At 34.5% G+C, this 15,182-nt stretch overlaps 1 protein-coding gene across 1 annotated transcript in view; it reads right to left on the reverse strand.

Moving 5' to 3' along the window:
* The window catches only part of LOC133323016 (disintegrin and metalloproteinase domain-containing protein unc-71), a 172,237-nt gene that overhangs the window by 21,917 nt on the left and 135,138 nt on the right, over window positions 1-15,182 (reverse strand). The window contains exons 10-15 of the mRNA XM_061531973.1: window positions 7,616-7,785; window positions 7,317-7,480; window positions 742-906; window positions 476-620; window positions 235-406; window positions 47-160 (exon numbers count right to left, since the gene is read on the reverse strand). Coding sequence (XP_061387957.1) covers window positions 47-160; window positions 235-406; window positions 476-620; window positions 742-906; window positions 7,317-7,480; window positions 7,616-7,785 — 930 coding nt within the window. The remainder of the gene's footprint in view (window positions 1-46; window positions 161-234; window positions 407-475; window positions 621-741; window positions 907-7,316; window positions 7,481-7,615; window positions 7,786-15,182) is intronic.

The following is a 15,182-nucleotide window of genomic DNA, read 5'->3' on the forward strand; positions in this document are numbered from 1 at the left end:
TTTGATATATTCTGATTATTTATAATTCGATGAAATATCCACTTACTTGCATTCATATTCCTTGCCTTTGATGGATATTATGGTTCTTGAATAGAGGTCACCATCATTGACAGGCTGTCGTTCACCCTCTTTGCATTGCAATGTTCCGCACTGCACATTTCTAAGCGATGGAAGAAAAAATGGTTCGTGGAAATTCGCCATTCAGGTGGATATGATGTGTGTGGCTCTACTTACTCTGGTTCGCATTTTATGTAGTTATCCTTGCCATTTTGACCGCAGTGACCATTAATGGATCCCTTTGAATTAAACTGCTCGAAGCACTCACGATCGGCGGCTACACCGCCATAGCCCCATATGGCTTCACACTGCAAATTCAATGTGGGGCATTTTCCCTGAAAGCAATAACCTACGGACGCGGAGGTACGCAGTATGAAAGCAATTAGGGCCAGCCGTAAAATAGTCTAATACAACATACCAGACACTCCAGATTTGGAGTGGCCACAGGGTGATCCGTTCTTCTTGAACACATCCATGGGACATTCGCCAACCTCGCCATCACAGTACTCTGGCAAATCACATTCGTTGTTTGAATCACGGCAAATATGATCCTTGGGACGTAACTGTTCGCATGAAATGATTGAAGGTTGCAAACGCACGCACGCACACGGAGAGGCGGGGAAGGAGTGGAAAGAAGAAAATGGAAAAACACAGAATGCAATTAAAAGTTCATTTTCAACTTACACGACACTGGTCACAACAGGCTCCACCAGCACACTGGGCTTCCGACTTGAGCTTACACGTAATGGCATCACAGCATGGATCAGAGGCACATTCTTCAAAGGTACCACAATCGCACTCCTCGTCCTCCTCCACAACCTTGTTGCCACAGTTGCGACGCATTTCGATCTTTGCGTGGGCCAATAACAACGACAAGATGGATATTTTGTTTGGTTTTTATTAGTGAGGGGGCATTTAAGTGTATTCGAATGTAATGGCATGGCAGGTAGAGGGTGGGGCACGGTGGAAAAGCAGGAGTATATAATAATCAATTGCTTGTCAAGGGACACAAATGGAACGGGACTGTGGGAGTTCGTGTGTCGTGTGTTGCCAAGCAGCACACATTCAAACGAATACATCAAAGAATTCCCTTGAAAGGTAATACATTAACACAAATAAAGGAAGGCAGCCCAACAAAGTCGTGTTTATGTGTATGTGTGTGTGTGTGTGCGAGTATGAGTGTGAGTAAATGCGTGCTCGCCCTAATGTACAAATATACATATGTATTAAGCTATAGTTGTATGAATGCATGGTGTGTGTGAGTGTTTACAGTAAATTAAATAATTGAAAGGAAGCTGCGAAAAAGGACTCTTTTCATAAAAAACAAACAAACAAACACACGCGCGCGCACCCACTAGGCATAGGGCAATGTTTGGAAAACATGCGATGTTCTTATTTTTGTGCATTTTTTATTTTGGAAGTCTTCCTCTCGCAATGCCACTTCGCTTTTTCGCATAAAGGACACCTGAGCCAAGTGTATCCTTGTGGCATGTTCCATGTACTATATGTAATCCTTACAATTAACGTAGCCGACACTTGTCCAGCGTCTGTTTGCCGGCGGTTATTTCAGTTCAGTTGTCAAAGTGTAAAACAGCTTTCAACGTCAAGTATCCTGCGGTTGCATATTTTTCTTTACATCGAAAGCTGAGATTGCTGTTGTTGTGGTTGTTGGTGTTGCTTTTTAGATGTAAACAATGCTTGAGGTGTGCTTGTGTTAATTATACCCAGCTGGTCAAGGTCCATCCATGTTGAATATTGTTAAACGCTTGCATAACTCTTTTTAGAAAAAATAAAACACTATTTATGTTGATGTACTCTTGTCTTTGGCGACAGCTTTGCGTGTGTGTATTTCGGTGTGTTTGTTTTCACGGCAATGATGCAGAATTATATACATTAATGATGAGATGTATATACATATATATATGTGTGGATTGTGTATAGAATGTCAACAATGTCAACCAGATGAATTAATTGCAATAAATTTAGATAATGTACATATGACCTATGGTAGATTTACTTTTATGTATGCTAGATTTAGTTGTATGCTTCGAAATAATCATCGCATAGAAAATATTTTCTCTGATAGTTTGAACAGCTATAAAAATTCGGTAATAACGTTTGCGTGGGTAAATATGTCAGTCATAAACAAAATCTAATTTTATCTACATACATATATTTTTTGTCTTCAATTTATTTTGCGAAAGTTAAACTCTATATTCAGAAACATCAATGTTATTCTAATCATAGGACAAATAATTGTGTACTATTGATTTACACTGGTTTAAAATAGATTCTAATAATACTTTAAAAGCGTCAATAAAATTTGTTGGATACCCTCCACCACAAATATTCACCGGAGATCCCAGAAGGTATATACATATACATATATTCTTCATCTGAATAAAATTCTATGTCAATTTATGCTTGTTCGTATGTCTATTGAAATCACGATAGAGCTCGCAATATTTATGATAGATAGATTTTGCACATACATTGGTATTACTCCTAGGATGTTTGGTATTAAAATGACCTATTTTAAACCACTAGGATAGTAAATCTTCTAACAACAATTATCGGTATGGGTCCACTTTTCAGGATAGCCCCTATATAACAGAAATCTACATTCATCGGTATTTTGGGAGTTTCGACACGTTTTTCAATAAAATTGGTTATAATTTGGTATGTTGAGTTTTCATTGGTTGACACATCTTCCTACCGAGAATGATCAATATTGGTCAGTACTTCCCATTATTTGATATTTTGGGCACGTTTTTCCGCCAAATTAGCTACAATTTAGTATTTTGATATTCAATGGGTATTAAATCTTCCTACAAATATTGTATACTTTGGACCATTCATAGGATGGTCCCTATATAACGATCCCTCTCAAATTTCATTCTTTGTGCTCGTTTTTTTGAACCTAATTGGGAGAAACATGGTACTTTGAATTCACATTAGGTTGCTAAAAATTATTAAATTTGTTTGGATAGCCCCATATAATGTTAATCCCATTATTTCATATTTTGGGGATTATGAGCCCGTTTTTTAATGGGAATGGGATCTTGTTTGGTTGTGGTTGGGTGTTAAATCTAATAACATTTTTTTTTTCATGGCATTAACCGCCATATCTCTGAATACAGAATATTTCGGAAATATATTAGTAACAATAAAAACCCAAAATTGTGTTAAAATGATTTTATTATGAATTTTATCATTTTATGAATTTTTCAGATACATATACGATATATGAACTTAAAAATATCTTTCTACGACTGTCCTTAAGTGAAAATATTTTTTATACCACGAAAAATATGAGTATATTGCAAGATCCAATAAATTCTAAATGGTACGTAAAAAGGGTGCGAGGAATCGTACAGAATACTGTAATTACATATTTTATTTAGTCATATGATTTTATGATTATTATTATTTGTGGAATTATCTAAAGTTTTTTTTTTCGCATATTGACTTTATTTAATTTAAGTTTAAAACAAATGCCTTTTAATGAGAAAACTATACCTTCCTTCGGTTATTTTATGACATATGACATTATGGGTCCCAATGGAATTCTAAGGTGGCATAAATGTTTATTTTGATATTTGTTTTATTTTTTATTTTTTGCTTTCAATATTAAACAAAGAATGAAAAACAAATAATAAACTTTGACTTACTTGCGTTTTAAATCGAATCTGTTAATTTTTTCTATTCAATGTGGAGGGAAAGAGTACGTTTTGAGCCAGGATTATATTATAGTATTTAGGTTGCCGATTTGCCGTCGGAAAAAAGCGTTGGATAAAAAGAGAAGGAGCAGAGGTTGTGTGGAGCTTTAATGCAACTCCTTTAAAATGACACTTACATCGCTCTCAATGGAACACTCCAGTTCCATGTCAAATGTGGACATTTTTAAATTGCGTTTTTTTTCGATTTTTTCACCTATAAATGTTTTTGCACTTTTATGTGTTTGTTCTGTTTCACAAAAATAACTTTTGTTGGTTTGCTCGAAAACTATTTTGCTGTTGTTTTCCTTCGTTTTGTCTTTGTTTTTTATTTAATTGTTATTATTTTACTCTGATTAAAATCATCATTATTTATTTTAAGTTTTTATTGTTGTTTTGGTAGTTGGGTGTTTTTTTTTTGTTTGGTTTAGTTTAGTTTGGCTTGTCTGCTTCTTTCTGCCTATGATTATTATATAATCACTTACAAAAATATTTCACACTTTGTGAATTTGCGTATCTTGTGCTGCTGCTGTTTTTCTGCTACGTTTAAACTGTCGAAGCTGCAAAATGCAACTGCCGTTTTTGGCCTGCCCAAGTTGTCATGAAGGCTATTTTTTCCGTTTCAGTTGCAGTTTTTAGTTTTTGTTTTTAGTTGTGCATACACAAATATAATAGATGCTCGTTTCTGAGCTCTAGGATGCTGATGATGATGATGACGGCTACGACGAGTGGCAGTGGTAGTGGTATGAACAATGTGCATAAGTATCACAGTTTTAATGGGGGGAAGTATTCCCCAGGCATATTGTTTGCTGTGCACACAGATTTTTGCTCTGGGCTGTCAGAGGCCTTGTAATATTGCCACAGGCTAGCTGGCAGAGTGAGCAGAGGCTGGTGCTGGGTTTACTTCCCCGTACCAATTTCCAAAGCCAAAAGTTGTACATCACACTTTGGTGGCTGTCAGAAAGGGGATACAAAAACCACTGACAATTTTCAAGACTTTGTGGTCGTTGTTGTAGTTGTTGTTGCTGTTGTTTTAGCTGATGAATATGTTGGTTGTTCTTTAGGCTGGGTTTTTTTGTGGTGCGTGTTGTTTTTTAAGTAACACAAGAGTTGATGAAGAATTACTCAAGTGGCAGCAGCTAAACACAATAACAAAAACAGCAAAAACAACGCCATGAAAATATGTGAAGCAGCAGCAAGCATGCATCGAAGCGTTACACACGTACCTACAACAATTAAATCTGACGCCTACGCTTTGCTTTTGAAAATGCCCACCCTGCAACCTCATGCACTGCTATAAATGGCCAAAAGGCTGGGTTGAGCACCAGCTATAATATCAGCAACGGCAAAGGCAAACATCCAGATTTGGTTGTAGTGGCAGCAACAACATCAGCGCCAGGCTGTGCAACAAACACGTGCACTCAAGCTGACACGCGCAGGTGTTTCGAAGGCAACACCAACGACAACTTTAAGCAACAAAACCAACAACAGAACAGAACAACACAACAACAGCGAGCAAAGCACCGCACAACACAGTAGCAACGATTGAAGCAAGCAACTCATTCACTGATGTTGAGCACAGAGGACAAAGTAGAGGAAAATATAAAAGTACGTGAATAGTCACAAGGCTTTACTTGAAGCACTTATTGTCTCGCATCCAAAAAGATTCAGATTCATATGTTCGTTGCCTGCTAGAAGATATAGCAGCGGCAGCATCGGCATCGTCAGCAGCAACAGTAGCACCAACAACCAACTGACAAACCTATACTAATTCATAAAAAGTTTCGAACGCACCACTATACATTTAACGCACACACACACACACATACATTCATATATATGCCTCTTGTTATTCTTCTTCTTCTGAGAATTGTGAACATGATATCGAGGTCATTGTTTACGCGCTGAAACTAAATCTGAATCTGACTGGGGCCTCAATGCGAATGTGTGTTCCATTCTCAGCCATTGTATTTCTGAAAGTCCTTTTCTTTGTTGTTGTGTTTTTTTTTTGTTTCGTTCATTTTTGCTAAAGTATTAAACAAATAACAAAAAGTGAAAACAATAACATTATTGCAACACTCGCATAGAGAGACAACACATACCAACGCACTGACAACGACAACGACGACACTCACACTTACAATACAAAATAAAACAATGAAAGGCGGCTATTCTATTTGTTTGGATATATTTATGACAGAAGCGCGCACCGATTTTAATCATCCAACGAACAAAAGGACTGGGCCGCAGAAGTGACGCACTAACCAAAATGACCTATTGCCAACCAGAAAATACAACAACAACAACACGAAGAAATGGCAATAAAATGCACATAAATTATGGTCATGCTGATTCTGCAGTACCCTGCTAATTGAAGCTTATATTCTATATCACTGGGATATTCCAAAAAAGAAAGGATTGTATGCTTTTAAATTTTCATTGAATCGTATAAAGCTATGTTTGTAAGAATGTACACTAAATGTTAGGGAAATGGAACATGGTTGGCTTCGAACAATTGTAGTCAGCGTATGAACATTTTAGGAAATCGGTTGCGTCAGAGATAGAAATTAAAAAAAAAATCCAATTGATTACAATATCTAACTATTTCTGTTAGAAAAGCTCTCCTTAGAAAACTCGCAACAGTTGTGAGTACTAAAATGTCCTCCGCTTTTCTTATTTTCTACGAGGAAAATGTGTTGGAGAAAAATTGGTAACCTCAATTGTCGACTGACTTCTGATTAATTGTATATAATATATAATATATGGGCGACTTGAATGTATACGTATAATATTACAGTCGATGGTTCAATTTTTAAAATGGATTAAAATTAAAGACGATGGTATTTATGTTTTTAATGTAAAGTAGCCCTTCGATATTCAGAAATATTCAGTAAAGGAATTGTATTTATTCCGAAACAAATAATTCTCAGGCAATTTATTGAAGTTATTCTCAACAAAGTATATAAAAATTGTAATATTAGTCTTAGTATATCTTAAAACCGAATTCATGTGTCATTTTCGAAGTGCGGTGTTATTTTGTATAAAATGTTTCTTCACGTGGCAACGAACAAAAGAATCCGCTATCTAAATTGAAATATATCCCATGACAATCCCATTATACGCATTGCATACTTTATAGAGCAACATCGTTAAACTTTCATTTTTCAAAGGAATTGATAATGGCAATAGCATTTTTTCTAGAGGCACACAACTAACGAATAAGTAAAAAAGAACAACTACAATAACAATAAGAAGAAGAACACCACCAATAACAACTGAATTCGTCGAACATAAATAATGCAATAAACGAACGCTTTGTTTTATTTAGCCTATTTTTGGGTCGTATGTTTTCGTTTTCCTGGCACAGTGTCAATGCATTTGGCATTTTGTAGAACAAACAACGTTGACCTTTTGGAATTCTTTGATGATTTCGATGATGGCTTGTCATAGACGAGGATATGTTCTTCACTGGGCATTGATTTATATGATGGCCATGCACAAGAGTTGTTGGCGTTTTTGTTTCGTTTCGTTCGATTGACTTACCTCGTTGGGTTTGTTCAGCAAACACAGGCCATTCCCCCCACGCAGTGAATCGATGTAATCCTTTTTACTGCACTCGGAGAATTTGTAAGGCTGGACATTCTCTTGGCCGACAATCGATTGAGCCATTATGCAACCGTGCCAATCGCGGCAAAAACATTCCTCTCCTACAGCATCGACGAATGAAAAATGGAAATGAGAATTAAAATTTATGAAATAGTCATCGTCCGGCTTCGGTGGGTGCTGTCATCACTGCCCGCACCAGAGTGAAGTGGCGACAGCTAACAGTCATCGATACTTACGTCCATCGTCGTGGCCCATGCCAATGTTGTGGCCAATCATGTGGGCCATGGTGCCGGCCAATAAATGTGGTTCGTAGACATTGATGTCAACGCTGATGCCCACAGCACGTGGCGTACACACGGTGTCCGCCACTGCCATGCCCGCCTCACCTCCGGCAAACGTCTCTCCGCTAGAATGTAACGAAAAACGAGAAAAAAAGCAAAGCAACATAAATAAGTAGTCTCATTATTAATCTGGCTGATTGACTTGGAATATTTCTCGGTTTTTTGATTAACTTAAAAGCGAAATGAATTCTCGGGGTATTAATTGTGATTGTGTGAGTCGGAGCGTAAGGAATTCATTTGTACAAAGTCGTTGATTAATTGTGGCAAATCAAAAGATAATTATGGTCTCTTTATCGGAAATGTAAAATGTTTTCGCTACGCTGTTCACAGTCCAACCATAAGGGCAGAAAGCAAACGGGATATGGATCAATCGTACGTATAAGTAATGGACGCCTTACGTATACGCCGCCACGGCAGATTAAGTATAAACGATCATTATTTTAAGTATGCTACTATTATTGTTAGTGTTGCCATTGGTTTTTAATTTTATGATGTAATTGAAAACAATTTGACACTTAATATGCAAAATGTTTCACCTGAAGATTATGAAAAAAATATTCCAATTACAAATAGATTCTACATCGCAAAAATTATTTGTAAAATATATTCTGAATATGATACGGCCCAAAAATATCTCCAATGTAAAAACTCTAAAGCGACAACTTTGCAAACTACTACTGTCCTTCCTCTCAGCTTCTAATAAATACTTGACCATTAGTTTGGTCATATGTCAATGTAATGTTGTTAATTTCATTACACTAGCAGAGGCCATGGCAGGCATTGATTTAATTAATGCGAAATAAATAAACGGAGTGTATGCAAGAGTAATAAATACGTAAACCTGCTCAGCCTGCTATTGTTTCAGTCACGAATGTGTTCGTGTGCTGACCGCTTGGCTGACTGACTGACTGGCTGGCAATTAATGTTGTAAAAAGGTAAAAATTGAATTATAATTGGATTAATTTTTCGGGTCATAAAATTTCAATCCAATTTTATGATAAGTGGAAATCGAAAAGGCAACAAAAAATATAAATAAATGTAATTATATTTTTTAATTATATAATTATGTAAAACTATTCACTACTGAATGTCATTATAAATCCAATTCAATATATTTATAATTATTGATGTTTTTTTTTTGTTAATCCTTGAAGTTGTAATTTTTGTTGGATAATAAAGAATTAAACTAGGCAAATCAATGTGATGGGTTAAAGTGTTACTTATCCAAGCGTTGGATTTGTAATAGAAGTTCGCAATTCGAATATGAATATTGAATCATTTGTATATATCGGAGTCGTGTCCAGACAAATTAAATTAAATGTTATTTGAAAATCAGATGACGTCGTAGCCAAATTAAAATTGAACCAATTTGAACTGGTGTTAGCTGCTATTTTAAGGCCACACTTTATTTTTGTTTTACTATTAAATTTGGATATCAAAAGAAGACTGCATGTTTTTACGTCAAATAAAAAGCTTTCAATGAGAAAAAATGGTAGCAAAAATATATTATTTTTAATAGTAAATCACATATAAATAAAATAAATTGTTTAAAAAAAGTTTAATTCTAGAAAAGTAGTATTGTTTTATTTTTTTATATTATTAGAAATGTTCTTATTTATGTTAATTGGAAACAGCATTCTATTCAACGTCATGCGTATCTATTTGACATTTGGCTGTGAGTGTATGTCAGTGTGAATAAGTCTTAGTTGTGTCGTTAATTAACTAAAATGACCATAAAGGCAGTAATACATCATTAATGTAAAGTACAACATATCACAGAGGACTAAAATGGACTGTTTTCAAATCAAGAATACACAAGCACATAACAAATTACCAACACATGAATGTGTTTTGAAATATTTCTCCTAGCTAATGAATGAAGAAGAAGATGAGCAAAAAACAGCAAAAACAAACTTCTATGGATAGACAGTTGTCCATTATACTGACACCACCACCACCACCCCTGCTACTACTTCTACCTGAAATGATAATCTCGGCTTATCTCACACAAGAAGTAACTTTAATTTAATTACATAATATCATCTGTATGTTGGTGATGTATTACAGTTTAGATCTGTTGGCATTGGCAACTGTAGAAAGATTACAATGTTTGACCTCTTTGGCAATTAATTTAATTTTGTGATGGAAGTTTTGTACACTTTTTGTTTTACTTGTGCAAATTTTGGAACGAAACAAAGATAGACTGAAAGCATTAAGGAGATGAGAAATGTACGGTGGGGGTCGAATGTATTATACCCTACACTACATAGGAAATATGCAGGATCTCAATCCGATAAGCTGTGAAAATGATAGTTCCAATCGATATAGTATTGTTGGTTTTGTAGTTACATTATTTTATACATTATTAGTTTCTAGTTAATTGGATTGATATGACTATTTCGATACATTGTTTAATATATACTGTAAAATATAATACGATTTAAACTAAATTTGGCCCACGTCTTTCTAAATCGACATATCTGGAGGGATTATCTGATTCTTGCTTCATGGCAATTACATAATACAGAATAACCTTTTCCGAATTTAAAGTGATTCTATATGGAGCTAAGCGTACGTTCGAGAGTGCCATTATACATCCAAATTTAAGAGCCTTATCATTACGCTGTACAATTTTATACTACGCCAATGCCTTACAATTCATTTATTATTATGGGTTATACTGAATATTTTGTGATTTGTTTCCATTTCTTCGTATCGAATAAACTCAATATTAATTTTATTGAAATATCGGGTCATTAAATTAATTTTTAAATTGCAAAGGCAATATTGAAATGTTCAGAAAATTGTCAATATTAATAACACCTCATATTTACACACATATACTCTCATGTAGTTTGATGCTTTCAGTCGGAAACCATTTATCTATGAAAAATTATAGACTATTAGCCCAAAGGATTATATTTAAATACTTAAGCATGTTAATTGTTGTAATTCCCCAATACAAAGTGTCTATGTAAACAATATTTAATATGATGTCCATTTTAACTACAGTTATATGTTCCTGTAGACCAATTTTGATGCTGGTTGGATTTGCTTGGCATGAAATGAAATTTTCAAAATAACAAAAAATATGCTATATTTTTATATGTGTATTTAAAGTTGATTGCGCATATACAAGTAGATAGGAAATACACAGTATTTTTATATCATTAGCATTTTTTCAAGATATGTTTATATGCACATATATTAGAGGATGTATATACAAATGCTCATTTGGTTTCCTTGTACTTTGATGGATGAAAACAACCAAATATTACCAGACAAAAAAGGTGTTCATCAAGCGCTATACACCCTATAATATTTAACAAATTAAAACCAGTCAAGACATGTAGAAAAATCTATGTAAATATTAACACATGTATTACAAAATGAAATTTAAACCTAAAAGTTTGTTACTAAAAAAAATTACATCAAACTAGTGGGAATGTCTGATAGGAGACATAGTTACAAGTTGTGTGATCCCATATTTTGTGTATTAATTTAAACTTTCAAAGAAAAGGACAGGAATGAAACTAGGGTAAGAATGTTACAAGGAAAATTATAATTCACAAATAAAAATTTTCTGTCTTCACCAAAATCACCAAAAATTACAAGAAAAAATATATTTTATTAATTCTTTTCTCATAAGAATTCGCTTTGCATTTCGTAAGTATTTAGACTAAATCATTATGCACCAAATGGTGTAGGGCACATATATAGCAAGATATTTAAGTGGGCTGGGAGTAGTTATGAATGTATTATACGTTTTTGTGCTTGAACAGCAACTTCAAAGAGATTTTCTGTTACTAACTCATTTTTTCCGCTAGCATACTCATGCATATTTGTATCCGGGAAAAAACATACACACGCACACACAGTCAAATTTCAAATACATTTCATAACATAGATTTATGAATACACAACGTACTCCCCCACCCCTTTGCTGTGTATGTACGTATGTGTGTTATTGAAAAATACAACTGTAGTTTAAACCGAAAAAAATGAATGAACGGAAATAATAATAAAATGCTAACTTAATGGCATTTGGCGTATGTATACATTTGAAGCACTTTGTGTTTGTATGTAAAAGAGTATGTGTGTGCATGTATTTGTATTTCCTAAAGTGGGCTTCAATTTACTGGGTTTTGGCATTTTTCCGCTATGCCTACAATCGTTTTGCCTTCTATAACAATTTCGCGTTTGAATGTTTACAAGCTGAAGAATATTTTTTTCTGACTGGGGTCTTGCCATTTTTCCACATTTTCGCTTAAAGCTTTTAGAAATATATATATATATATATATATATATATTAAGAAAATGTAGTCGTACTTATTGGAAGAGCTTATTTAAAGCATACGCCAATATGTAAGGTCAACATAATATACAAATAAAATGAAAACGACAACAATAACGGAAATGCCAAGAAGGGAAATAAACAAACATGTGTGTATGCACAAATACATATGTATGTATATTGGGTTTGTTCGCAAAATAAGTAAAATACAGGAACATATCCCTTTCCACCTCTCACCGCCTGATGCCATGATGGCCAATTCAAAGTTCACTGAAAGGGAAAGCTTTGATGGGAGGATTGCTTTGTTGAAGAGCACTTGGTAAAAGGTTGCATCGTATACAAACAAAATTGAATACTTTAAGTAGACTTTGTTAACGTTTTGTATCAATTAGGAGAGCAAAAATACATAAAAAAGTGAACATAAAAATATATATAACGATCGTACTCTGTCGTACCACGAACAACATCTAACTACTTGTTCCAGTAATTTGTTAAGTAAAGCAAACAAGATTTTATTATCCTCCACAGCCAAGGGATCCCTGTCTGACGGACAATCAAATATCCAGTATGTTGGTCTATAACATGTTCACATTGTTGTACATACTTACTTAGCACCAAACGCCGTTGTTGGCTCGTTAAACATGTACTTTATCCTGTTTTTCGGGTAATTTTGACAATTACAGACAACAACTACATACACATATTTTTCTGTTTTGACAAATAATGGGGTGCAGAGTGTTTTTAGGATTAGCCGATTATTTGTTATGGGAATGAACACACATGAAACCGTGTTTTACAAGTAATATTATTTCGATTGGGATTAATCGACATATCGCCAGTAGATCTGAAATCTCAAAACAGTTGTGAACACATTATGTCGTATGGTTTATTGTATTTTATTGTACTAATGTTTGTTAACACAAAGATAAAGAAATGTATATACTATACGGGGTCCTATATTAATAGATTTTGGTAGAAAAATGTTGCATGAATGAGACCAAATTTTATATTCTTATGTGGACCATTTGCAAAACCAAAGCTTCTAGTGGTACCACCAACGTCTGTGCACACGTTATATGTGGCCGATTTAATTTTTAATTACAAGTAATTTCTTTAAAAAAATCTAGATTTTGCACACTTATCCGCCATCGCTCGTCTTCCTATATTTTTATTTTTGTTTTTTTTTTATTTCAAAATGTTTAACATGTATAAATAGTAATATAAGTCTAGGCGACAAGAAACAAAAAGCTAATGACTACAGCTTTTATCTTTGACATTTTGTGTACTAAATATTCCCAATGGCCTGTTATGGACCTCTAAAATTCGCCATTAGTTTGTGGGTATTAATAAATATTTCATGTGTTACAAATTTGTCCAGAGGATATTTAGAAAGAGCGAAACACACACAAACACACATGACGGCAGCTTACAAAGGAAAATCCCAAAAACGTAACAACACCAACAGTAACAGGGGCTATAATGATAGCATCATGAGTTGAATGTTTATATCCCGAGTTTTCTGCTGTTTATGGCTTAAACATACAAGCTAAACATCCAACCAACCGACTAACCAAACAGCCAGTCACCCAGCTCTTCAGTCTGTTACAGCTTCAGCTTTATTTAGGCAAACGTTTTGTTATCCTACAGCAGTTCCCACATCAAACACACAAGTATACATGTATGTGCTCACAGTATCAGCTGCTTTACAAGTGTGATGTTTTCATGCCATTACATTACTCTGACCGCCTTGTTTTTTCGAGAGCTAGAGGCCCTCCGTCGTCAGCGCACTCCAGTCTGCATTTGTTTCCCAGTAACGTAATAACAGACAGGATTTATAGGCATTAAGTTGTTAACTAAAAGTGGAGCTACGAGTTGCTCATAAATCAAGCAGAACTCGCCAAGAGCTTTTGTACCATACGTCCGTTTACCCGAAAGACTAGATGTGTAAAATGGGTTTCTTTCTAGTAGTTGGGGCCAAATGAAAATTTATAAAGTATAAAATCAAATGGGATAGGATTTAGTGAGTGTGTTGATATATGTAATATGCTTAAATGCGTATAAAGGAGTAGAACGTCTATGGAGTTGAGGGTCGGAAGATAGAAAAATGCCAACTAAATGCAATGATATTTCAATGAAAAATCAGAAGATATTACTACTAGATGCTGTATATGAACACATATAACCTATATATATATAACCTATATATATTTATATATATACATATATATTGTTCATGGGATATATGGGTCTACGTCTCCATGATGCAGTAGCGAGTACAAAAAGTATTAATATTTGTAGTGTCCCCATAGAAAGATCCGGCGATATTTTGAAGAATTAAGTCGCATTTCCATACCAATTTCATCATTCAGGCTCCTGATAAATAAAAACAGTAAGCAAAGTCGGACGGGGCCGACTATATGGTACCCTTTACCACTGTGGGTATATTAAACAGACGTCGCAATTTTTAAGGACCATTAACTTGAAATTGGATGAACTAAAGTATGTGTTCCTTATCTAAATGCGAACCGACTTAGATCAATTCATAAACATGTCATTAGTTTGGTGCACTATTTGCTAAAAATTGGATGAAAATTTATATGGAAGCTATATTCAAATATGAACAAATATCAACGAAACTTGTCATAGTTTAGGTTATACTAATTTCAAAACGCTTTGTTCACCATTCACCTAAAATCGCAAGAAAAAATATATAGGAGATACATCTAAATCAGAACCATTTTCACCAAAACCTGATACACGTTAGACTATACTATCTTCTGTAGCAAAAAGTGTGCCTATCGGCCCAGCATAGCGCCTTTGGTGCACCATATACAAAATCGCACGAAAATATATATGGGACCTACATATAAATCTGAATTTGACACACATTAACCTCTACAAAATGTAGTACAAAATGTTGTGCCAATCGGCATAATTTTATCTTTTTGGAAAATATATCTCTAAATCTGAATCGATACCAATAAAACTTGGCAAACATTAAGCTGTCCTAACTTCACTATAGTATGCAAAATTTCGTGTGAATCGGACATACTTTAATTCGTTGGTGCAATTATTACTAAAAATCAGACGAAACTATATATGGGAGCTATAAGTAAATCTGAACCGATTTACGCGAAATCAAATTGGTACGCTATGCCATATTTCGTG

Source organism: Musca vetustissima, unplaced genomic scaffold (genome assembly GCF_032173495.1).
Source record: "Musca vetustissima isolate MV318-11 ecotype Yass unplaced genomic scaffold, APGP_CSIRO_Mvet_v1 utg3678, whole genome shotgun sequence".
In the NCBI taxonomy this organism is placed as follows: domain Eukaryota; kingdom Metazoa; phylum Arthropoda; class Insecta; order Diptera; family Muscidae; genus Musca; species Musca vetustissima.